We start from the raw sequence: 26,572 nt of genomic DNA, 5'->3' as shown, positions 1-26,572 counted from the left end.
GGCATCTATCGGACAATGTGGAAAACTGCCCAGGTATGTCCTGTCCACAAAAAGCAGGACAAATCCAACCTGACCAATTACCGCCCCATCAGTCTACCCTCAATCATCAGCAAAGTGATGGAAGGTGTTATCGACAGTGCTATCAAGTGGCACTTACTCACCAATAACCTGCTCACTGATGCCCAGTTTGGGTTCTGCCAAGAGGACTAGGCTCCCGACCTCATTACAGCCTTGGTCCAAACATGGACAAAGGAGCTGAATTCCAGAGGTGAGGTGAGCGTGACTGCCCTTGACATCAAGGCAGCATTTGACCAAGTGTGGCATTAAGGAGCCCTAGTAAAACTGAAGTCAATGGGAATCGGGGAAAACGCTCCACTGGCTGGAGTCATACCTAGCACAAAGGAAGATGGTTGTGGTGGTTGAAGGTCAATCATCACAGCCCCAGGACATCGCTGCAGGAGTTCCTCAGGGCAGTGTCCTAGGCCTAACCATCTTCAGCTACTTCATCAATGACCTTCCCTCCAACATAAGTTCAGAAATGGGGATGTTCGCTGATGACTGCAGTGTTCAGCGCCATTCACAACTCTTCATAATGAAGCAGTCTATACCTGCATAGGAGTGCCTTCACACGGACTGCAGCGGTTCAAGAAGGGGGCTCACCACCACACTCGAGGGCAATTGGGGATGGGCAATTGTCAGCGACTCCCACATCACAAACGAATAAAAAGAAAAAACGACATTGCACTACAACTGATGCAAGTATCAAATTCAAAATGACAGTTCATAATAATGGAATAGTATCTTTTTTAAAAAAAAAAAAGGGAAAATTAGCCCTGCACAGTTTGATTTTTGTTGTATCTGGATTGATGCTGCTTGTAGTGGGAAAAGTACATGGAATTACCCAGTTTATTGCCCCGATGTATGTAAATTCTGTGACTGCAATTCTGACCAGAAAGTTTCTGCCACGTGTACTTCATGTAGAAGGGCAAGTATGTGAGACTGAAGAAAGTACTGGTACCACAAGAACTTACTCTAGAATTTTGCATTTGCACTTCAGAATAAGAAATACTGCATATTTGTACTTTTTTTAAAGTTTGTTTGTATTGGGTTTTGGGAAGGGAGATTTCCCCTACCTTCTAGGAAAGGGTATATTTTGACAGTTGTGAAGGTTAATCAACAGTAACTCAAATGATATTTATAGAATAAACTCTTGGAACATCAAAGTTATGTATTTCATTACAAATCTCTAACTTTGTAGGTGGAAACCATTGAAGTCAAGATCCTGCATCATTAAACCTACTGCATTGAAGAGCAGGGGACTGAAGAATTGTAAGTTACTAAGATCCATGATAAATGAAATGTAATGGTTGTCTTCTAAGTATGAAGTGCCAGTATTTACATAAACTGAATAAAATTGTACCTGTGAACATTTAATACATTGGACCTTGTTGGCACTTGCTAATCTACAGTTTGTGTACAGAGATCTATTAGGCTGTTACCTAGGTAAAGTTTAGAAAAACATTTGAACCAGTTTCTGGTCAAAGTAATGTTACAGGTGCTGGGCAATATAAATGTTTAAGAATGTTGTTGTACTGCAACTTCTTGTTTGGAAACATGATTTTCCTGAAACAGAGTGTAGAAATAAATGGGTCTTTTTCGGGGTGGCAGGCGGTGACTAGTGGGGTACCGCAGGGATCAGTGCTTGGGCCCCAGCTATTCACAATATATATCAATAATTTGGATGAGGGAACCAAATGTAATATTTTTCAAGTTTGCTGACGACACGAAACTAGGTGGGGTTGTGAGGAGGATGCAAAGAGGCTTCAAGGCGAGTTAGACAAGTTGAGTGAGTGGGCAAATACATGGCAGATGCAGTATAATGTGGATAAATGACTGGTAGGAAAAACAAAGGCAGAGTGTTATTTAAATGGTGATAGATTGGGAAATGTTGATGTACAAAGGGACTTGGGTGTCCTTGTACACGAGTCACTGAAAGCAAACATGCAGGTGCAGCAAGCAGTTAGGAAGGCAAATGGTATGTTGGCCTTCATTGCAAGAGGATTTGAGTACAGGAGCAAGGATGTCTTACTACAGTTATACAGGGCATTGGTGAGACCACACATAGAAACATAGAAGATAGGAGCAGGAGTAGGCCATTCGGCTCCTCGAGCCTGTTCCGCCATTTAATGAGATCATGGCTGATCATCCAAATTCAGTACCCGGTCCCTGCTTTCTCCCCGGATCCCTTTAGTCTTCTTAGGAAATATATCTAACTCCTTCTTGAATATATTTAATGAATTGGCCTCAACTGCCTTCTGTGGTAGAGAATTCCACAGGTTCGCCACTCTCTGGGTGAAGAAATTCCTCATCTCTGTCCTAAATGGCTTACCCCTTATCCTTAGACTGTGACCCCTGGTTCTGGACTCCCCCGCCATCAGGAACATCCTTCCTGCATCTAGTCTGTCTAGTCCTGTTAGAATTTTATAAGTTTCAATGCGATCCCCTCTCATTCTTCTAAACTCTAGCGAATACAAGCCCATTCGACCCAATCTCTCTCCATATATCATTCCTGCCATCCCAGGTATCAGTCTGGCGAATCTTCGCTGCACTCCCTCCATGGCAAGAACATCCTTCCTCCGAGAAGGCGACCAAAACTGCACACAATACTCAAGGTGTGGTCTCACCAAGGCCCTGTACAACTTCAGCAAGACATCCTTGCTCCTGTACTCGCATTCTCTCTCACTATGAAGGCCAACATACCATTTGCCTTCTTAACCGCCTGCTGCACCTGCATGCTTACCTTCAGCGACTGGTGCACAAGGACACCCAGGTCTCGTTGCACTTCCCCTTTTCCCAATCTATTGCCGTTCAGATAATCTGCCTTCCTGTTTTTGCCACCAAAGTGGATAACCTCGCATTTATCCACATTATACTGCATCTGCCCAATCACCCAACCTGTCCAAATCATACTGCAGTTTCTCTGCATCCTCCTCACAGCACACACACCCACCCAGCTTTGTGTCATCTGCAAAGTTCCCTCGTCTAGATCACTAATATATATTGTGAATAACTGGGGTCCTAGCACCGATCCCTGCGGTACCCCACTAGTCACTGCCTGCCACTCGGAAAAAGACCCGTTTATTCCAACTCTCTGCTTCCTGTCTGCCAGCCAGTTCTCTATCCAAGTCAGTACCTTACCCCCAATTCCATGTGTTTTAACTTTGCACGCTAATCTCTTATGCGGGACCTTATCGAAAGCCTTCTGGAAGTCCAAATACACCACATCCACTGGTTCTCCCTTATCTATTCTACCAGTTACATCTTTAAAAAATTCCAGTAGATTAGTCAAGCACAATTTACCTTTTGTAAATCCATGTTGACTTTGTCCGGTCCGATCCTGTCATTGTTTTCCAAGTGCTCTGCTATTACATCTTTTATAATGGACTCTAGCATTTTCCCCACTACTGATGTCCAGCTTACCGGTCTATAATTCCCCATTTTCTCTCTACCACCTTTTTTAAATAGTGGGGTTACATTAGCTACCCTCCAATCCATGGGAGCTGTTCCAGAGTCTGTAGAATTTTGGAAGATGACCAGCAATGCATCTACTATTTCTAGGGCCACTTCCTTAAGTACCCTAGGATGTAGATTATCAGGCCCTGGGGATTTATCGGCCTTCAATCCCGTTAATTTCCTTAACACCATTTCCCTACAAATACTGATTTCATTCAGTTCCTCCCACTCATTGGACCCTATGTTCCCTGACATCTGTGGGAGGTTATTTGTGTCCTCCTTTGTGAAGACAGACCAAAGTATGTATTTAATTGGTCAGCCTTTTCTTTGTTCCCCATTATAAATTCCCCTGATTCTGACTGCAAGGGATCTACGCTTGACTTCACCAATCTTTTTCTCTTCACACATCTATAGAAGCTTTTACAGTCAGTTTTTATGTTCCCTGCAAGCTTACTCTCATAATCTATTTTCCCCCTCTTAATTAATCCCTTTGTCCTCCTTTGCTGAATCCTAAACTGCTCCCAATCCTCAAGTTTGCTGCTTTTTCTGGCCAAATTATATGTCCTCTCCTTGGATCTTATGCTATCCCTAATTTCCCTTGTTAGCCACGGTTGAGTCACTTTTTTTATTTTTATGCCAAACAGGGATGAACAAATTCTGTAGTTCATCCATGCGATCTTTAAATGTTTGCCATTGCCTATCCATCGTCAACCCTTTAAGTAACGTTTCCCAATCCATCCTAGCCAACTCACGCCACATACCATCGTAGTTTCCTTTTATTTAAATTCAGGACCCTAGTCTCTCTGTCAACTATTTCACTTCCCATCTTAATGAAGAATTCGATCATATTATGATCGCTCCTCCCCAAGGGGCCTCGCACAACGAGATTGCTAATTAATCCTTTGTCATTACATAATACCCAGTCTAAGATGGCCTGATCTCTAGTTGGTTCCTCGACATATTGGTCCGGGAAACCATCCCGTATACACTCTAGGAATTCCACCTCCACAGTATTGGTACTAATTTGGTTAGCCCAATCTATATGCAGATTAAAGTCACCCATGATAACGGCTGTGCCCTTATTGCACACGTCTCTAATTTCCCATTTAATGCCATCCTCAACCTCAGCATTCCTATTTGGGGGTCTGTATACAACTCCCACCAACGTTTTCTGCCCCATGGTATTTCTCAGCTCTACCCATGCAGATTCCACAAGATCAGAGCTAATACCCTTCCTTACTATTGTGTTAATCTCTTTAACCAGCAATGCTACCCTGCCTGTCTTTCCTGAATATTGAATCCCCCTAGATGTTGAATTCCCAGCCTTGGTCACCTTGGAGTCATGTCTCCGTAATCCCAATTATGTCATATCCGTTTACATCTATTTGTGCAGCTAATTCATCCACCTTCTTATGAATGCTCCTCGCATTAAGACACAAAGCCTTCTGGCTTGGTTTTTTTAACACTTAGACCTTTTAGAATTATTATTATTTACCTGGAGTACTGTGTGCAGTTTTGGTCTCCTTACCCAAGAAAGGATGTACTTACCATAGAGGGAGTGCAGCGAAGGTTCACCAGACTGATTCCTGGGATGGCAGGACTGTCGTATGAGGAGAGATTTAGAAGAATGAGAGGGGATCTCATTGAAACATATAAAATTCTGACAGGGCTAGACAGACTGGATGCAGGGAGGATGTTTCCCTGGCTGGGGGGTCTAGAACGAGGGGTCACAGTCTCAGGATACGGGGTAGGATATTTAGGACTGAGATGAGGAGAAATTTCTTCACTGGGGGTGGTGAACCTGTGGAATTCTCTACCACAGAAGGCTGTGGAGGCCAAGTCACTGAATATATTTAAGAAGGAGATAGATAGATTTCTGGACACAAGGCATCAAGGGGTATGGGGAGAGAGAGAGGATCAGCCATGATCACATTGAATGGCGGAGCAGGCTCGAAGGGCCAAGTGGCCTACCCCTGCTCCTATTTTCCTTTGTTTCTATGTTTTCTAATGACACCACCAGACTTACTTGCCAGTAATATATTTTTTTTTAAATGGCAGCTACCAGAATGATGATTGTGGGAGCTGATCAGCTTCAATAGGAAGTACTGAGCCCTAGTGGGAGATAGTTTTCAGAATTTTATTTTTGTATTTAAGGTTTGCTGATCAATCTACAAATATTCGATGCAAATGGGGCAGTTCCATTTAGCCAGTGTTTCCTCAAATTTTACTTGGGTTAGTGGATGGATTCATTGGTTATCAGTCTGGATGCGATTTATCAGCTGCCTTAACTTTCTTTTTTGATCAGTACTTTTTAGTACAGTATAATATCCAAAATTATTCTTGGTTTTGAAGATGGAAGTTACTGACTGAGCTGCAGAGGCGACAAGAAAACTGCTAGAAATCAAAAGAAAACTGATGGTCCTGTGTTTTTTCAGCATTATCAGCATCTGAAAAAAAGCTTGATTTACAGCTCGAGATATTCTGACAGAAAGGTTCCTGATTTATTTTTTCCTGCTGTGCAGTTTCACAATTTGCTGTTTTTACTACTTGTGAATTGCTTGTTGAAGATTTGCTCCTTGGGGTACCACTAGAAATAAAGTGTTTACATGACTCCTCTTGCTCAAGTTGCTTCCTACCATATGGCATTGTCCAGCTGAGAAAGCAATTCTTCCCATGCCATGCACAGCATCCTTAATACTGCTGTGTCTCTCTACATCTCCTGAGGATAGGATGCACCATTCTCTGCCAAAGTAGTTAACTAGTCTGTTGACAATTGCAGTCTAGGCCTGCACATGAACCAGTCACTTGATAAAGGTGCTGGAGGTCAGCGGCACATGGAATGGTGACCCAGCATGAGTTGCCTTCGGGAGAGTAAGAAAGAAAATTGGGAAGCATAACTTATTAAAATTAGGGTGCATCTAGCTTTATTCTATTTTTGGCAGGTTCGTCCCCAATACAAATGAGGGGTCTAAAGATCCAACAGGATTTAGTATGATAATGTCAATATGTCAAACAGAATAAATAAAATTAAAAATTACCAAGCTTATGGTGGAACCATTTACACCGCAATAATTGCATTTTCAATTCGATATTTGTGGGATGAATTTGGACATGGGCGGGACACAAATCGGGCAGAATCAAATTTGCCAATTTGTTATTTGCCATGTCTGATATCTGGTTCTAAATGGAACTGAATATTGGGCGGAGGGAAAAACAGGCGACTGATGCGATACCACGTGTTTTCCATCCCACCCAGGTCCAATTTCATCCCTTTGGACTTTGATATTGTCCGGCAGAGCACCTGACATTGTAAGTTGATAGTGCTGATTTAAATCCCATAAATAATGTGTGTTTTAATTTATCTGAGTAATGCGCTTGCTCCAGTACAGTTGAACTGTTTCCAGCCCTTTGTGACTGACCACCAGTGTAAAAATACTACGAGGTGACTTTTTCCTTTTGTATTTTAATATTGTCTCCTCCTCCCCTTTTTTTGGGGGGGAAGCAACTTATTTTTTCTTCCACCTCCCAACCCCCCCCCCCCCCCCCCCCCCCCCCCCCCCCAACCCAAAAAAAAAGAAAATTGGAGGATCCTTCCATATGGGAAATTGGGGAGCATCTTTGCCCACGAGTGATTTATCCAAAAAATCAGGGGTCAGAAGTTTGTGCTTTGTATAATATTTATAAAGCAGTACAAAATGGTAAAATTCCATCATTTTAATGGCTGATGGAGCAAGTTGAGAATTGGATCTGTTTTATATTTAAAAAAAATTAAGACTGCTTTTTTTTCTCTGAAGTAATTCAGGATTGGTAGATCAGTTTTGCCTTACTATGATCTTTACCGCCTATTTTTTTGATCCTATACAACTAATGCGAGGAGGAAGGAAATTGCTGCATTTGACGTGTATAACTACTTGGTTGCTTTCCAGCAAGAATTCCTTTTTTAATGCAGTTAGAAAGCTGATGCGTAATCCAGTATCCTTTTACACCCTAATACCGATTGTCGTAATCAATTTTTTGCTGTACATATCATTTTGTCTGGTCTGACAGCATTGCTAACATTCTAAATACTATAACAATAGGGGAACTTTCCTTATAAACACTTGCAAACAGTTCCAGACTGTTTTGAAGACTTTTATATTTCAAAAGATAAAAAGTAAACATCCAAAATTTTACTTTCATTTCACTAATACGGTTTATTTTAACGATCAGTTATTTTGGACTGCGTTCTCTTTGAAATGAAATAATGAGCAATTGCTTTTTTTTGCCAGACTAGTCAACTTTTTTGAAACAGAAAACATAGAAGATAGGAGCAGGAGTAGGCCATTCGGCCCCTCGAGCCTGCTCCGCCATTCAATGAGATCATGGCTGATCATCCAAACTCAGTACCCTGTCCCTGCCTTCTCCCCATATCCCCTGTCCCTGCCTTCTCCCCATATCCCTTGATCCCTTTAGCCTTAAGAAATATATCTAACTCCTTCTTGAATATATTTACTGAATTGGCCTCAACTGCCTTCTGTGGTAGAGAATTCCACAGGTTCACCACTCTCTGGGTGAAGAAATTCCTCCTCATCTCTGTCCTAAAATGGCTTACCCCTTATCCTTAGACTGTGACCTCTGGTTCTGGACTTCCCCACCATCGGGAACATCCTTCCTGCATCTAGTCTGTCTAGTCCTGTTAGAATTTTATAAGTTTCAATGAGATCCCCTCTCATTCTTCTAAACTCCAGCGAGTATAAGCCCAATCGACCCAATCTCTCCTCATACATCATTCCTGCCATCCCAGATATCAGTCTGGTGAATCTTCGCATGAGTCAAACTTAAGTTACTAGATGAGCATTGTGTATAATCTCAAAGAGCATCCTGAGACAGGCTGCTAGAGTCGGATGATCAGGAGCAAGGATCAGGATCTTCAAAGTTGTCCCTATCCTCACCAATTTCATTATTTAATTCCGGCTCGGGTGGGCTGAACGCTCCATTGGATGTTCGGGTGCTCAAAGAGTCAACAGTGGCGATTCAGTCAGACTGAGGAACATCAGAGGGATCAGTGCTACTTGCTGAAGTCACCCCTAAACGTTCTGTAGCTCCGGGTCCGCTTCAATTTCTCCTCCAAGGTCTGTCCTTTACCAACCATCCCCTCATGGCGAAAGTCGTTTGCAGTGCTGCTCAACGTCACAAGATCCCAACTTCGAGCAACAAAATTCATTGCATCCAGCAAACTAATGGAGAATTCAGTCCTGGTTTCTTAAGCAGCTAATCTTTTTCAAGCCAGGAACTTCTGATAGTGACCCATGAAAAACTTGATAACTCCAGCGTCCATCGGCTGAAGCTTAGAAGTGGTATTCTTTGGAAGATGGACAAGATCCACATCCCTTAGGCAAGAAATTTCCAAATGTGCAGGGCAGCTATCCATAATGAATAACACTTTTTTGTCATTTCTGGGGTCACTTCATTGACTCTGACCATTTTCTTGGGTTATGGCTTGAATTTTTTTCTATCTCTTGATTCATCCTGGGTTAACTTCAGAGAAATCACTAGCCAAATTATTTTTTTATGGCTTTTTCAACAAAATTTGTTCTGAAATTCCTGGGACATTTTTATCGCATTCTACTTTGAACCATTCAAGCTGCTCCAATGTGACCGAGTTGAGAAGTGCATAGCCATTTCATGTCCCTTCTAAAGTCTATGCTCCTGACCCTTTTCAAGACAGAACCCTGTTCCTGACCGATTTTACTGATGACTTCCTGAGTGACACCATATTCTTTTGCTAATTCAATCTATGACTTTGATTTCATGCCCAGAGCAGTGATAATATCGCACTTGGGGCTCAAATTCAGATAGCTGCCTTTTTTAAAAAATGTGGTTAAATTTCTACACAAGTAACAGCTGCTATGGGTATTTCAATACTTTACTGTAACAGCTTCTCTTAAATAACCACTCCTCGTAGGAAGTTCCACTCTTGTAAGAAGATGGAGCAATTATGAGCAAACAATCTGGTCAATCTTTGGTTGTTAAAATTTGTACACCTAATGAAAATTTGTACACCTAATGAAAATTACAGAAGATTGAACATTATTCAATTGTTTTCTAATTGAGACCACAAAATTGTGTAACACTTAAATGAATTATAACATTATAGGGCTGTAATGATACACAAACTTAAATGTGTACAAAAACCTACTGAGCACAGGCAGGACTAGTCGGCAGTATAACATTATACGGGTTATAACAGTTGGTGACTTAACATAATGCAAACTTGACTGTACTTGGTAAGATGATAGTGCTATTTTAGCATAGTTTATTTCATGCTGTTTAGTGTTGAGTAAAATTTGTTACAAAAATGCTCCTTCACAATACTGTCCAACACAAAAAGAGCTAAATGGCAGAGTCCTGGGCATTCTGTTGTGGCAAGAGATCAGAAAGGGCCATGTATGTTACAGGAGGGCAATGAATGCTTGAAGGTAATGAACAGAATCAAGATGAAAAACATGGTGCTGCCTGCATTATGTCTGCGTGCCTAGGTCCAAATATCCCCAGGCCTCTGATCCCACTTCACCTGAAGATTACACTTCGTCTTGACAGCTCATGTGCAATGCAATTTGTAATCAATTAGTATGTATGTGTGTGTATTTCATATAATCTAGTTTCTACAGGGTGAATTTGAATTAATGTAGCTTGTATTGTAATAGTGTGTATTTTAATCAGTGTGTGAAGTGAAAACATTGGCCCAGAACTTTGGGTCGGAGGCTTCCCGCGGGTGCAAGCCTCCGACCTGCACTTACTTACCTTGCTGTGGGCCCGTGTGGTATTCTGATCCTGGGCCTCCTCCAACTGCCGGCGCGCAGTGCTTGCGTATCCCAGGGGCGCAGTTAGTTCGAAGTGGACCATGGGGAGCCAATGGTAGCAGGGAATGCCCATTCATAAATTTGACAGGAAGAGCTGTCAAAAGTATAATTACAAATCAGCCCCAAAACATAATTAAAATTTCAAAAAAAAAATTTTTTAATCACATTTTTAAAATAACTAAATTACATAAAATAACTATTTTAAACAATAATTTAAATTTTTGAAAAAATTAATTGCAGTTTCTAACTGGGCTAAAAATAAACTTGCTTTTCTTTAAAGTATTTAAAAATAATAAACCTGTGGAAAAAATGTTTTAATTTTACTTAATTCACCACTTACCTTGTTAAAAGCAGGCCTTGCGACTGCTTTTTAAAAGTGTAACTCCTGGAGACTTACCCTCCCGGAGAAACCTGCCAAAAAAAAAAAACGGAAGTTCCAGGCGTACGCGCTGCCTCTCCGGCACACGCGTTCGACCTGTGAACCCCTTCCTTTAAGGGAACGGAAGTTCCGGTTTCCCGCGCACGCGCAGTGCATGCACGAAACCAGCACTTTCATTGGGCCTGCGGGTGAGTACCCAGCGCGTACTCGCCCATGGGGACCCGAATTTCTGGGCCATTAAATTTCCCGAGATGTCAGCAGTTTTCTAGGCCTTTTTGTACTATGGGATTTAGTTTGGTAAGCATGCTGTTAGGTGCAAACCAGTAAATAGTGCCTGCCGCTAATGCCATCAGAGGCAAAATACTTCTTGAGCAGCGATTTTGCTGGTTGCCTGTAATGGAAAATACTGACTTCAACAAAGCTAGGTGGTTTCCAACAGTGACGCATGCCACAGTTTGGCAATCTTGGAGCTGGTCATGGCCAATCTGACAGCTCAGTTCACCCAGCAATGCTCTTTCCCCAACTGTAGGTTTGTATGGAGTTTTGCTAACATAAAGGAAGTTCGCAACCAGACTGTTGAAATTGCGAAATGTGACTTTACATTAACGGTGCATATATAGTTGCATTGTGCCTTCCAAGCAACTGTGTGTGTGTGTGAATCCACCCTAGAGTATGAACAGGACAGAATTACCATCAAGGAAATTCACTGTGGATCTGTAATATAAAAGTATCATACTGGTCAAGCCTATCTTTAATTGGGTTTTAATAACTCAACTAAACTTGCTCCTGATTCAAAATCATATTTTTGCCAAACTTAATACTAGCTGCAAAAATAATTACCTGCATTGTATTTGGAGGTTATAACACTGCACATTAGACAATAAATGCAAGTTGAGAACTAAAAGAAATATTTCCTGGGTTGAAGATGTACTTTTCTGGGAATGTCTCCAAAAGTGGGATTTAATTTTTTCTTAGCAGTTTTATCCATATTAATCTTGCTGATCTAGTGTTTTAATGGTTTGTCTTTGTTTTTTAATCTTGCTAATTTTCTTAAATACTTGTCCTCCTTAATATGTCGACTTCTTGCTCGGAGCATAATTCCACAGATGTTGGTTGTAGTCTGATATCTTATCTAAATGGCCTTTATTCCTGTCTGAGCCGTAATAGTGAGTGTTGGTAGGCTACTTGGCTGCAGTGGGCCTCTCATTCAAACCCATTCTTCTTCCCATACACTCACGGATTGGAAGTGGGAAGCTTAAGTTAGGACCATGATTAACTTTCCCCCTCTTTAACCCAGGGTGCTGAGACCACTTGTAGTGACCCCATTGCCAGCCTGGCTGAGATCAGCTTACACAGTACTGGGATCAACCGTGGGATCTTCCTAATCTGGTTTAGTTGTTTTCCATGGGGAAAGTGCATTTTATAAATCCCCGCACTAACAATATTTGAGGCTTAGTGAGGATGAAGTGGCAGTATGGATGAATTTATAATCTTAATTTAATTTGTTCATGTAGCATACATGAATATGGCAGTTCACCATGTAAGGTTAGGGAAACTGTAAAACATACTGAAACAAAAGGCAACACTTTAGTTAACTTGTCCTAACTCGCACCAAGTCCAGTTCGCCCATCACCCCTGTGCTCGCTTTCCTACATTGGCTCCCGGTTAAGCAATGCCTCGATTTCAAAATTCTCGTTGTCTTCAAATCCCTCCATGGCCTTGCCCCTTCCTATCTTTTGTGATCTCCCTCCCCGCCCTCCCCCCGAGATATCTGCACTCCTCTAATTCTGGCCTCTTGCGCATCCCTGATTATAATCGCACAACCATTGGTGGCCGTGCCTTCTGTTGCCTAGGCCCTAAGCTCTGGAATTCCCTGCCTAAACCTGTCCACCTCTCTACCTCAATTTCTCCTTTAATACACTCCTTAAAGCCTACCTCTTTGACCAAGCTTTTGGTCATCTGCCCTAATTTCTCCTTATATGGCTCCGTGTCCAATTTTTTGTCATCTTATCCTCCTGTAAAGCATCTTGGGGCATTTTACTATGTTAAAGGTGCGGTATATGAGCATTGCAAATTGTCTACTTATGTAGATAAAGTTTTCAGTTTCTGTTCTTAAAACCTTATGCTCTGCTAAGTTGAACTCTAGTTTCATGAGCAAAATTGGAAGTTTAAAAGTCTGATCTAATTTCTAGTATCTCTATAATTGGGTTTGTATTTTTAAACTGCGTGCTTTAGGTAGAAACTTTGTCTCCAGATTTCTTTACTGAGCACTCCAATAAAACTTACGCCCTTCATCAGGGAAGTATGTTAGCATTGTGTTTTCCTGCTTCGACAGAGCCATTCTGGATGACTAAATAAATATTATATTTTGTCATAAAAACAGAAAATGCTGGAAATACTCAGCAGGTCAGGCAGCACCTGTGGAGAGAGAAACAGTTAATGTTTCAGGTCGATGACCGTTTGTCATCATTTTGTTTTTAGTGGTCAAAAATTTAAGTCCATATAATTTATTTTCTTTTCCGCCATACCTTATTTCAGGAATTTTTAATAGCTTACTGTCATGAGTTAAGTCAGTTGCATTCATGCTGTTGAATAAATGTCTCATTCCTAGGAATATGTAATCAGCTCAGCAAGAGAAGCCAATGCATAGGTCATGCCTAGCATGACTGCTGTGCTAGGTGGATCTGGTGTTATTTAGGGGATTCCTTGATAACCTGTAATTAGTTTCATTTCAACAGAGAGAAACTTATTCATTAGTAAATAGGATATAATGGTACTAATGCATTAGCAGTGGGCTTTCTCAACTAGGCAGTTAATCTTAACGTTTTAATATATACCTGAGGTTTGCAGTAAACACAACTTGTAGTGTAATATCATTGTTAAATTGGGCACTGGTATTTTTAATTTAGGGAATGCATACGCCAAGAACATGCCCCATAAAAGAATGTTTTGGTTAAGGAAAATTTGCTCTCCAAAGCTGAAACTTATATTATTTATTCCAAATTCATTTAGCTTGAATTATTGCCCAAGGAACAAAAACAAACTCCTTTGTTCTCCCTCTATTTTCCCCTTCCCCTTTTCCCCCTTGCCTCTGACCACCCTCCCAACCCCCCCATCCTTCCTCACTCTTCCTTCCACTCTGATTTATTTTTTCTTCACTCACACTCGAGCATTGGGCCGTTTTACAATTTTAAAGGCGCTCTATAAATGCAAGTTGTTGCGAAAGTCGCAAGCTCTGGGCGTACACGGCCACATTTTGGGTTTATCCGAGATGTGTACTCCAGTTCCCAGACTCATCTAAGAGTGGATGGGAACTCGTTGAATCCGTCTCTCAAAAGAGGGGTGAGGCAAGGGTGTTCGCTGTCGCCCATATTATTTGATGTCGAATGGTATTGTAAGGGATGACTTCAGAGCATTTGTTCCGGGGATTCTAAATGTGTTCCTTTTCATATATAGCATTGTTGCTGGACTTGACTAAGGATCTAATGCATTCTGCCCACCTCTACTTTTGGCTTCAGAAAGTTACAGAAGATTCCAAAATGCTGGAAAATGCACTGCTAAAAGTCTAAATTTCCTTGGGAGGGGCAGTATGTCAACAAAAGGGAGATTGGTGGGCATGTTGCTCCCTTCCCCAGGAAATAGATTTCACAACATTAGTTCTACCGTCAACAGTTTCTAACCCCACCATTGCCAAAATGTCACCTTTTTTAATGTCATTTTATTACCCCATAACACAATTGATGAACTTATTGGGTTACCTGATGCTTTAGAAATGACAAGCTTATATCTCACTGCATTCCATTCTAACTACTCCTTGTATGTCATACATCAGACCATTGGGTTTCAGTTTTCACAGAAAATTTAAATTGAATTGCAGAATGTGATCCCAAAACACTTTTTATATTAAAGATCCTCAAATCCAATTTATTGGCAAGGAATTTAACTTATTCAATCATCTAACACCAGTGATCTTGGTCATAGGCCTTTATTCAGGCTGTTTTTCAATTGTACATTTGAATTCAGTTTTTTTTGAAGCTGTTCATTTTTCGAGATTTGTAGGTTGCATGCATATAGTCAATTTGATGTAGTTATCTTGGAATAAACCCTACAGCGAAGGGGAACAGGAAAATAATATTTTGGTCAACTGCTCGTGTTTGGTCACTATTTATTCAGATAGGAATCAGTATCAAAAAGGCTTGATCTGTCAAAATTGTGGTTGAGTGTGGCATAACGTGCTTGTATAATTGGACTATAAAATGGGTTACAAGTAGGTTACTAGCTTCCACTAAAACTAGGTAAAAGGCACAATAGGCAGTATCATAGTTTATTCTGATTACTTTATTGATGAAAGCTTAGTAACCATAAAAGCTATAGGTTCCAAAGAAATTTCTTCAACTAAAAGGATTGTTGCAAGATATGGATTCCATTGCCTAGCAGACTCCAGTGAAGTGCTACTTCAGGAGGTTAGACTCTGGAGGAAAATCCTCTTTTAAACTGACAAAAGGAGGGCCCAAGAGAAGGAAGGAGGTGGCATCCTCTGACTGACTGTAGTGCACTATCCCTCAACTGCTCTGCAGCCTTTGGCGTGGTACACCACATCGTCATTATATAACATCTTTGCTCTGTTGTCTAGCTCAGTGGAAATGCCCTTGCTTGGTTCCAGTCTTATCTATTCAATTGTAGCCAGAGCATCTCCAGTAATGGTTTCTCTTCCTGCCCCACACTGCTGCCTCTGGAGCCTCTTCCTCATCTGCATGATGCTCCTTGGCAAAACTATCTGCAAACATTGGGGCAGGTTCCACATATATGCTGATGACACACAGCTCTAACTCTCAATCATGTCTCTTGACTCCTCCACTGGCTCTGTGTTGTCAGACTGCCTGTCCAGTATCCAGTCGTGGATGAGCTGCAATTTTCTCCAATTAAATATTGGGGAGACTGAAACCATCGTCTTCACCACTGCCAGAAACTACGGGCCATCGCCAGTGATTCTATTTCCCTCCCCGGCCATTGTCTCATCTGAACCAGGCTGTTCACATCTTGGCATCCTATTCGATCCCGAGATGAGACTCTGACCCCATATACCCTCTGTCACAAAGACCATCTACTTCCACCTCCGTAACATTAGCTGCCTCCACCTTTGCCTCAGCCCAACTCCGATCGAATTGAGTTGCTGGTCAAGGTGGCATTTACCTGAGATTGCTCAAAGAAATGAGAGCTGTGCTGAGTGAGCCCCTTGCTCATGTATTTAATAGCTCGCTTGAACCTGGGATCATTGTTATGGACTGGAGGAAGGCTCGTGTATCAACATTCAAAATAGGCAAAAAGTCAGAACCGAGGAAATTATAGGTTTATTAGCTTGACACTAATTATATGAAATGCTCTGTATGACCACCTTGACAGAGAAGTTATTAGAGGTTCTCAACGTGGCTTCTTGAAGATGGTTGAATTTTTCAAGGCTCATACTGAGTTGACGGATGACGGTAGCTTGTCAACATTGTATATTTGGATTTCAAAAAGCTTTTGACAAGGTGTCATGCAATAGGTTACCATATAAGACAGCAGAGTTTTTTGGGATTAGAGGGCAGATCCTGGTTGGATAAGAAATTGGTTGCATTCTTGTAGACCAGTATTCAGTAGAAATTGCTGAATAGCCACAGTTGTAGCTATGACAACACCGTTTTAGTCACAATGTGCTAATTCTAGTTTTTCTACTTAAAAAAAAAAAAAAAAAAAAAAAAAAAACCACACCTTGCATATACTCTCAATACAGGTAGTACCCTACACTGGCTAACTAGGTTTAAAAAGGAAGAAAGGCTTGCATTTATATAGCGCCTTTCATGACCACCGGACGTCCCAAAGTGCTTTACAGCCAATTAAGTAATTTTGAAGCGTAGTCACTGTTGTAATGCAGGGAATTTAGGCTTTGGTTGATGTAGATCTCCGAGCGGTTGCTCATTGGAAGTGATGATTTTAATTTAAAAATAATTGCCTTTAATTTTAGTGTTTAAATGGATTTCCCATTTGTCACCCTTGCTGATCATTTGTGTCACTGCCATTCTTTCCTGATGGTAGTGCCCAATCGTCGTGAGTCCTTCTAATGAAAGTCCGAGTTTATGAAATGGCAAGCTACATGCCATTTTTCATTTTTATTAATGAGTATGTATTATGTACCTGTATGTAAGAGTACTTAACAAAGTATTTGGAAAGAAATGGTACTTTTGTCACACTGCAAGTGTGGGAGAGATTGGGTTGTGCTGAAAAAATGTCAGCTTGTTTTCAGTTCATAAATAGTTTTCCACTTAGCATGAATTGTTATTGGAGATATCAAATGCATCAGTAGAAATTTAGATGTCATATGTTTGGATTTTCAAAAGGCCTTTGATAAGGTAGTAGACTCGTGACTAAAGTCAGAGCATGTGGCGTCAGTGGACAAGTAGCAGAATGGATAGCAAGCTGGCTACAAAACAGGGACTGGAGAGTAGGGGTTAAGGATAGTCACTCAGACTGGCAAAAGGTGGGAAGTGGTGTTCCACATGGATCGGTGCTGTTCACAATTTACATAAATGATTTGGACTCTGGAATCAGGAGTACAATTTTGAAATTTGTGGATGACACCAAATTGGAGGGTATGGTTAATACTGAGGAAGACTGCGACAAAATACAAGACGACATTAATAAATTTACAGAATGGGTGTGTAATTGGCAAATTAATTCCGATATACAGGAAACTTTGTGTTATCCGGAGGCTAAATGTCCGACAAGCTCGAGCCACCGGCAAAAATCAGGAGCTGTTTTGTTCGGTTTTTTTTCTTCTCGTGGCTTTTTTTTCCCAACAGTCAGGCTCTGCAAAGTCTCTGTAGCTTAGCAACAGCTTCAGAGAGACGCTTCCAAGGTACGGGCCGACTGTTTAGAAGCTGTTGCTGAGCAACAGTGTTTGTTGTCAGATACGGAGATGAAAAGCTCCGTATGCTTCAACATTAACGCTGGTGTGTCCGGCAGTTTTGAGGGAACGGCAACAGCTCTGTCCCGTCAGTGCCGGATAGCACAAAGTTTCCTGTAGATCAGTGTGAGGTGGTGCATTTTGGTAGGAAGAATGAGGAGGCCACATACTCCTTGGAAAAAAGAATCAAAATGGGGTAGAGGAGCTAAGAGATACAGATACACAAACCACTAAGTGACGACACAGGTTAATAAGGCCATTTAAAAAATCAAACCCAAGCACTGGGGTTCATTTCCCAAAGTATAGAATTGGAAAGCAGAGAAATTGTTGAACTTGTATGGAACTTTGGTAAGACCACACTTGGAGTACTGTGAACAGTTTTGGTCTCCATATTATAAAAAGAAAGGTGCAAAAAGGATTTACAAGGATGATACCAGAACTGAGAAGTTATACCCATTGGGAAAGATTGAGCAAGCTGGGCCTCTTTTTTTTTCTAGCAAAGAGAAGACTGAGCGGTGACGTGGTGGAGGTCTTTAAGATTATGAAAGGGTTTGATGGGGTAGACGTAGAGATGATGTTTCCACTCGTGAGGGAGACCAAAATTATGGCCGTAAACAATATTCCCTTTTTAATTTTTTGGGGGCCTGCGGCCCATTCAGAATACCGCATGTCCACGGTTTTACCCATTTAAAAGCCGGTGAGCCGGCTGTACAGGAGATCCAGAGCAGGCCGCGCAGCTTGAAAGGAACATTAGCCATAAATAAATCCAATAAGGAATTCGGGAGAAACTTGCTTACCCAGAGAGTGGTTAGAATGGGGAACTTGCTAGTTGAGGTGAATAGCATAGATGCATTTAAGGGGAACCTAGATAAACATGAGGGAGAAAGAAATAGATTATGCTGATCTGGTTAGATGAAGAGGGGTGGGAGGAGGCTAAGGTGTAGCATAAACACTGGTGTGGACCAGTTGGGCCAAATTACCTGTTTCTGTGCTGTACATTCTATGTAACCTACCTTAACAGGATTAACTTTGTTCTGAAATTGACATTTAATCCCACTCGAACGGCACCATTTATCTATCAATTGTGATTTTGTTTTGGTGCAGCTGGAAACGCTATTCACTGAAAACGCTACACAATGCGTGAGTATAAGTTGGTGGTCCTTGGTTCAGGAGGTGTCGGAAAGTCAGCTTTGGTGAGTTCTATAACTGCTGTGTCGTATTTATGTGTGCCTCCAATTTCCTATCTTTAACCACCCTTGTATGGGTCCGCTGTTGGCGGCAGCCCTCGTTCACTGACTCTTCATGAAAGTCTAAATATGGAATGCTGACGGGAGTAAATTAAGGGTAGGACATGACGGGGCAGCTCGGCAGCGTGGAGTGCTCCTCCTGTGCTATGTGGGACGTCGGGGACACTTTTGGTGTCCAGGGCGAACACGTGCAGGAAGTGTCTCCAGATGCAGCTACTCAAAATCCACGTTTCAGAGCTGGAGCTGCGGCTGGAGTCTCTGGAGCATCCGCGAAGCTGAGATCTTCATGGATAGCACGTTTAACGAGGTGGTCACACCGCAGGTAAAGAGTGCACAGGCAGACAGGAAATGGGTGACCGCCAGACGGAATAAAAGAACTAGGAAGGTAGTGCAGGAGTCCCCTGGGTCCATCTCCCTCTCCCAACAGATTTTCAGTTTTGGATACTGATGGGGGAGATGGTTTCTCAGGGGAATACAGCAAGAGCCAAGTCCGTGGCACTACGAGTGGCTCAGCTGCACAGGAGGGGAGGAAAAAGAGTGGGCGCGCAATAGTGATGGGGGAACAGATACACTTTTCTGTGGCCGCAGACGTAACTCCAAGATGGTATGTTGCCTCGCTGGTGCCAGGGTCAAGGATGTCACTGAACGGCTGCAGGGCATTCTGAAGGGGGAGAGTGAACAGCCAGAGGTCGTGGTTCACATTGGTACCAACGACATAGGTAGAAAGAGGGATGAGGTCCTGCAACAAGAATTTAGGGAGTTAGGTAGCAGATTAAAAAGCAGGACCTCAAAGGTTGTAATCTCTGGATTACTCCTGGTGCCACGTGCTAGTGAGTATAGGAATAGGAGGATAAAGCAGATGAATGCGTGGCTAAAGAGTTGATGCAGGAGGGAGGGCTTTAGTTTCCTGGATCGCTGGGGAAGGTGGGACCTGTACAAGTCTGACGGGTTGCACCTGAACCGGAACGGGACCAACATCCTTGTGGGGAGGTTTGCTAGTACTGTTTGGGGGTGGGGGGGGGCCGTTTAAACTAACTTGGCAGGGAGATGGGATACAGTGTGGAGCTATAGTAGGGGGTGATGCACAGCAAAATATAGAGGAAAAAAACAAGTCAGCTTGGAAGACAGAGCAAATATGTAACGGCACAAGGGAGTATGGCAAGGCTGGATGGCATTTATTTTAATGCAAGGAGTCTTGCGAGTAAGGCAGATGAATTGAAGGTGTTGATGAACACATGGGAGTATGATATTGTTGCTATCAGAGACATGGTTGAGGGAGGAGCAGGACTGGCTGCTCAATATTCCAGGGTATAGAATCTTCAGGTGAGACAGAGGAGGGGGTGTCTCAATATTAATCAAGGAGTCAATTACTGTTGTAAGGAGGGATGATATCTTGGCAGGTTCCTCTAATGAGGCCATATGGGTAGAACTTAAAAACAAAAAGGGGGCAAGCACTTTGCTGGGAGTGTACTATAGGCCCCCAAACAGTCAGGGGGAGATAGAGGAACAGATATGTAGGCAAATCTCAGAAGTGTAGAAATAATAGGGTAATACTGTAATAGTAGGGGATTTCAACTTCCTCAATATTAACTGGGATAGTCAGTGTGAAAGGCTTAGAGGGTGCAGAATTCTTAAAGTGCATCCAGGAGAGCGCTTTGAGCCAGCATGTAGAAAGTCTTACAAGAGAGAGGCGGTTCTGGACCTAATTCTAGGGAATGTAGCTGGGCAAGTGGCAGAAGTGTCAGTAGGAGAGCATTTTGGTGATGGTGACCATAATTCGGTGAGATTTAAGGTCGTCATGGAAAAGGACAAAGATGGACCGGAAATAAAGGTTCTAAATTGGGGGAAGGCCGATTTTTAATATGATATGGCAGGATCTGGCCAAAGTGGACTGGGATCAGCTACTTGTAGGAAAATCCACATCAGAGCAGTGGGAGTCTTTCAGAAAGGAAATAGAGAGAGTACAACGCCAACATGTTCCCGTAAAGGTCAAGGGTGGGACGAACAAGCCCAGGGAACCCTGGATGTCGAGGGATATACAAGAATGGATTAGGAATAAAATGGAGGCTTTTGGCAGATAAAAAGGACTAAAAACAGTGGAAGCCCTAGCGGAGTATAGAAAGTGCAGGGGGGGGGGTACTTTTTATAAAAATGAAAAAAAATAAAAATTAGGAGAGTGAAGAGGGGGCATGAAATAACACTGGCGGCCAAAATAAAGGAAAATCCCAAGGTATTTTATAAGTATATTAAGGGCAAGAGTAGGGCACATTGGGGACCAAAGTGGCAATCTGTGTGTAGAGCCGGAAGATGTAGGTGAGGTTTTAAATGAATATTTTGCATCTGTGTTCACGATGGAGAAGGACAATGTAGGCATAGAAATCAGGCAGGGGGATTGTGATATACTTGAACAAATTAATATTGAGAGGGGGGAGGTACTAGCGGTTTTAGCGGGCTTAAAAGTGGATAAATCCCCAGGCCCTGACGAGATGTATCCCAGGATGCTGTGTGAGGCAAGGGAGGAGATTGCAGGGGCTCTGACACACATTTTCAGGACCTCTGGCCACAGGGAAGTGCCAGAGGACTGGAGAACAGCTAACGTAGTACCATTATTCAAGAAGGGTAGTAGGGATAAACCAGGGAATTCCAGGCCAGTGAGCCTAACATCAGTGGTAGGGAAATTATTGGAAAATATTCTGAGGGACAGAATTAGTCTCCATTTGGAGAGGCAAGGATTAATCAAGGACAGTCAGCATGGCTTTGTCGGGGAGATCATGTCTAACCAATTTGATTGAATTTTTCGAGGGGGTGACGAGGTGTGTGGATGAGGGTAGTGCAATTGATGTAGTCTACATGGACTTCAGTAAGGCTTTTGACAAAGTCCCACATGGGAAACTGGTCAAGAAGGTAAGAGCCCATGGGATCCAGGGCAATTTGGCACATTGGATCCAAAATTGGCTTAGTGGCAGGAGGCAGAGGGTGATGGTCGAAGGTTTTTTTGTGACTGGAAGCCTGTGTCCAGTGGTGTACTGCAGGGATTGGTGCTGGGTCCTTTGCTGTTTGTAGTGTACATTAATGATTTAGATATGAATGTAGGAGGTATGATCAGTAAGTTTGCAGATGACACGAAAATTGGTGGAGTAGTAAATAGCGAGGAGGGAAGCCTCAGGCTACAGGACGATAGATGGGTTGGTTAGATGGGCAGAACAGTTGCAAATGGAATTTAACCCTGAAAAGTGTGAGGTGATGCATTTTGGGAGGACTAACAAGGCAAGGGAATACACAATGAATGGCAGGACCCTAGGAAGGACAGAGGATCAGAGGGGCCTTGGTGTGCATGTATATAGATCCCTGAAGGCAGCAGGACAGTTAGAGAAGGTGGTTAAAAAGGCATATGGGATACTTGCCTTTATTAGCCGAGGCATAGAATATAAGAGCAAGGAGGTTATGATGGAGCTCTACAAAACGCTAGTTAGGCCACAGCTGGAATACTGTGTGCAGTTCTGGTTGCCACACTATAGGAGGGATGTGATTGCATTGGAGAGGTTGCAGAGGAGATTCACCGGGGTGTTACCTGGGCTGGAGCGCTTCAGCTATGAAGAGAGACTGGACAGGCTGGGGTTGTTTTCCTTAGAGCAGAGAAAACGGGGAATTCTAGACCGGTAAGCCTGACATCGGTAGTGGGGAAAATGCTAGAGTCCATTATAAAAGATGTAATAGCAGAGCACTTGGAAAACAGTGACAGGATCGGACAAAGTCAACATGGATTTACCAAAGGTAAATCATGCTTGACTAATCTACTGGAATCTCTTATGAGGATGTAACTGGTAGAATAGATAAGGGAGAACCAGTGGATGTGGTGTATTTGGACTTTCAGAAGGCTTTCGATAAGGTCCCGCATAAGAAACATAGAAGATAGGAGCAGGAGTAGGCCCTTCGAGCCTGCTCCGCCATTCAGTGAGATCATGGCTGATCATCCAAATTCAGTACCCTGTCCCTGCCTTCTCCCCATATCCCTTGATCCCTTTAGCCTTAAGAAATATATCCAACTCCTTCTTGAATATATTTAATGAACTGGCCTCCACCGTCCTCTGTGACAGAGAATTCCACAGGTTCACCACTCTGGGTGAAGAAATTCCTCCTCATTTCAGTCCTAAATGGCTTACCCCTTATCTTTAGACTATGACCCCTGGTTCTGGACTCCCCGGCCATTAGAAACATCCTTCCTGCATCTAGTCTGTCCAGACCTGACCGAATTTTATAGGTTTCGATGAGATCCCCTCTCAATCTTCTAAACTCCAGTGAGTATAAGCCCAATCGACACAATCTCTCCTCATACGTCATTCCTGCCATCCCAGGTATCAGCCTGGTGCATCTTCGCTGCACTCCTTCCATGGCCAGAACGTCCTTCCTCCGATAAGGCGACCAAAACTGCACACAATATTCAAGGTGTGGTCTCAGGAAGGCCCTGTACAACTGCAGCAAGACATCCTTGTTCCTGTACTCGAACCCTCTTGCTACGAAGGCCAACATACCATTTGCCTTCTTAACCGCCTGCTGCACCTGCATGCTTACCTTCAGTGACTGGTGCACAAGAACACCCAGGTCTCTCTGCACTTCCCCTTCTCCCAATCTATTGCCATTCAAATAATAATCTGCCTTCCTGTTTTTGCCACATTTATCCACATTATAGTGCATTTGCCATGTTTCTGCCCAATCACCCAACCTGTCCAAATCGTACTGGAGTTTCACGACATCCTCCTCACAGCACACCCTCCCACCCAGCTTTGTGTCGTCTGCAAATTTGGAGATATTACATCCAATTCCCTCGTCCAGATCATTAATATATATTGTGAACAGCTGGGGTCCTAGGACCGATCCTTGCGGTACCCCACTAGTCACTGCCTGCCACTCGGAAAACGACCCGTTTATTCCAACTCTTTGCTTTCTGTCCGCCAACCAGTTCTCTATCCAAGTCAATACCTTGCCCCCAATCCCATGTGCCTTAATTTTGCACACTAATCTCTTATGCGGGACCTTATCGAAAGCCTTCTGAAAGTCCAAATACACCACATCCACTGGTTCTCCCTTATCTATTTTACCAGTTACATCCTCAAGAGATTGGTGTGCAAAGTTAAAGCACATGGGATTGGGGGTAAGGTACTGACTTGGATAGAGAACTGGTTGGCAGACAGGAAGCAAAGAGTTGGAATAAACGGGTCGTTTTCCAAGTGGCAGGCAGTGACTAGTGGGGTCCTGCAGGGACCGGTACTAGGATCCCAGCTATTCACAATATATATTAATGATCTAGACGAGGGAACTAGATGTAATATCTCCAACTTTGCAGACGACACAAAGCTGGGTGGGCATGTGTACTATGAGGAGGATGCAGAGAAACTCCAGTATGATTTGGACAGGTTGGGTGATTGGGCAGATGCAGTATAATGTGGATAAATGCGAGGTTATCCACTTTGGTGGCAAAAACAGGAAGACAGATTATTATCTGAACGGCAATAGATTGGGAAAAGGGGAAGTGCAACGAGACCTGGGTGTCCTTGTGCACCAGTTGCTGAAGGTAAGCATGCAGGTGCAGCAGGTGGTTAAGAAGGCAAATGGTATGTTGGCCTTCATAGCGAGACGATTCGAGTACAGGAGCAAGGGTGTCTTGCTGTAGTTGTACAGGGCCTTGGTGAGACCACACCTTGAGTATTGTGTGCAGTTTTGGTCACCTTATCTGAGGAAGGATGTTCTTGCCATGGAGGGGGTGCAGTGAAGATTCACCAGACTGATACCTGAGATGGCAGGAATGACGTTTGAAGAGAGATTGGGTTGATTAGGCTATATTCGCTAGAGTTTAGAAGAATGAGGGGGGATCTTATTGAAACTTATAAAATTCTAACAGGATTAGACAGACTAGATGCAGGAAGGATGTTCCCGATGGCGGGGGAGTCCAGAACCAGGGGTCACAGTCTAAGGATAAGGGGTAAGCCATTTAGGACTGAGATGTGGAGGAATTTCTTCACCCAGAGAGTGGTGAACCTGTGGAATTCTCTACCACAGAAGGCAGTTGAGGCCAACTTATTAAATATATTCAAAAAGGAGTTAGATATATTTCTTAAGGCTGAAGGGATCAAGGGATATGGGGAGAAAGCAGGGACAGGGTACTCGATTTGAATGATCAGCCATGATCTCATTAAATGGCGGAACAAGCTCAAGGGGCCAAATGGCCTACTCCCGCTCCTATCTTCTATGTAAGGCTGAGGGGGGACCTGATGGAGGTGTACAAAATTATGAGGGGAATAGATAGGGTAGATAGAAAGGAACTTTTCCCCTTCGTAGAGGGGTCAATAACCAAGGGGCATAGTTTCAAGGTAAGGGGCAGGAGGTTTAGAGGGGATTTGAGGAAAAACTTTTTCACCCAGAGGGTGGTTGGAATCTGGAACTCACTGCCTGAAAGGGTGGTAAAGGCAGGAACCCTCACGGCATTTAAGAAGCATTTAGATGAGCACTTGAAACGCCATAGCATATAAGGCTACGGACCAAGTGCTGGAAAATGGGATTCGAATAGATGGGGCTTGATGGCTGGCGCAGACACGATGGGCCGAAGGACCTCTTTCTGTGCTGTATAACTTTGACTTTAATTCGCCATGGACCCCTCCCTTCTCATTTGTACCTGATCCTGACGTCCACACACACTCTTCAGATAATGGCTTTATGGTGATAATTGAGAGCCCCGGCTGACATTTTCCCCCTCTCCCAAACTGGTGTTGAGGCCAATTGTACCTGCCTCACCGCTCCATTGGGTGAGACTGGATAACTTGACACATCCTAGAGATTTAACATGGGACTATTCCTGGTCTCTTGCTCACAGCCACAGCATGTAGTATAGTGCATTTATCCAGAGAACATTTGTCAAATTCTATTTCCCAAGCACTGGAATTAAAACAACCATTAAAGGTCATTATTGTATATATTATAATTTGACGGCAATCTGTGAAGTTCACCTTGTACATGCATGTGTTTTGATAGTAATGCCTAGTCAATTGCACTGTTTTGCAGACTGTACAATTTGTTCAAGGAATATTTGTTGAAAAGTATGATCCAACAATAGAGGACTCCTACAGAAAGGTGAGTTTACCATGAAGTCAAAAGTCTTAATGTCTCCCTCCGAAGCTAGGGCCATGATAAAGCACATCCTCAGAAACAAAAACTGCAAGTACCATCTAATCTTGATGGCTATTGGGTATCTAGTAGGCTTCCATGCTTCCTTCAAATGTAGAGTGGGACAATTTGGTGAAGAATTTCTGCACCACAGGTGCTGTACTCCTCTGAGCTGCTTCGAGCAGCTGTATGTCACAGTCTTGGGTAAGTACAGGTAAATCTTAGTTAGTGATTGTGGTGATTAGTCTTGTTTTATAAGAAGCATTGTAATTGGTTGCCTGTTTTCCTGCCTTGAGATATATGCTGTAAACTTATTGGTTAGTTGATTCCATGTGACCTGTGGTGGCCATCTTAAATTCAGTTTTCTACAGTTTGGTTGAGACTGGGTGCTCAACATGTACTTGCTGGTTTTTTAAGGTTAATAAAGCCTAGCTTTTGAAAGGCAATCTACTCTTTATTTCAATTTATTAACCTTTTGCTATAATGGAAC

The 26,572-nt window shown here is 42.8% G+C and overlaps 1 protein-coding gene across 3 annotated transcripts in view; it reads left to right on the top strand.

The window, feature by feature from the left end:
• LOC147106260 (ras-related protein Rap-1b) overlaps positions 1–26,572 on the top strand; it is an 84,465-nt gene that overhangs the window by 26,328 nt on the left and 31,565 nt on the right. Inside the window, exons 2-5 of one of the 3 annotated variants that reach the window (XM_086009222.1) lie at positions 1,259–1,329; positions 5,866–6,005; positions 18,782–18,870; positions 25,981–26,049. In XM_086009222.1, the coding sequence (XP_085865348.1) occupies positions 18,814–18,870; positions 25,981–26,049 (126 nt within the window). In that variant the 5' untranslated portion in view covers positions 1,259–1,329; positions 5,866–6,005; positions 18,782–18,813. The remainder of the gene's footprint in view (positions 1–1,258; positions 1,330–5,865; positions 6,006–18,781; positions 18,871–25,980; positions 26,050–26,572) is intronic. The other 2 variants (XM_086009223.1, XM_086009224.1) reach the window with 2 other exon arrangements.

Source organism: Somniosus microcephalus, chromosome 16 (genome assembly GCF_052327205.1).
Source record: "Somniosus microcephalus isolate GS21.2 chromosome 16, FLI_Smic_1.0, whole genome shotgun sequence".
NCBI classification, from domain to species: Eukaryota; Metazoa; Chordata; class Chondrichthyes; order Squaliformes; family Somniosidae; genus Somniosus; species Somniosus microcephalus.
Note: the sequence above shows the minus strand (reverse complement) of the source record. Positions and strands in the feature narration are given on the sequence as shown.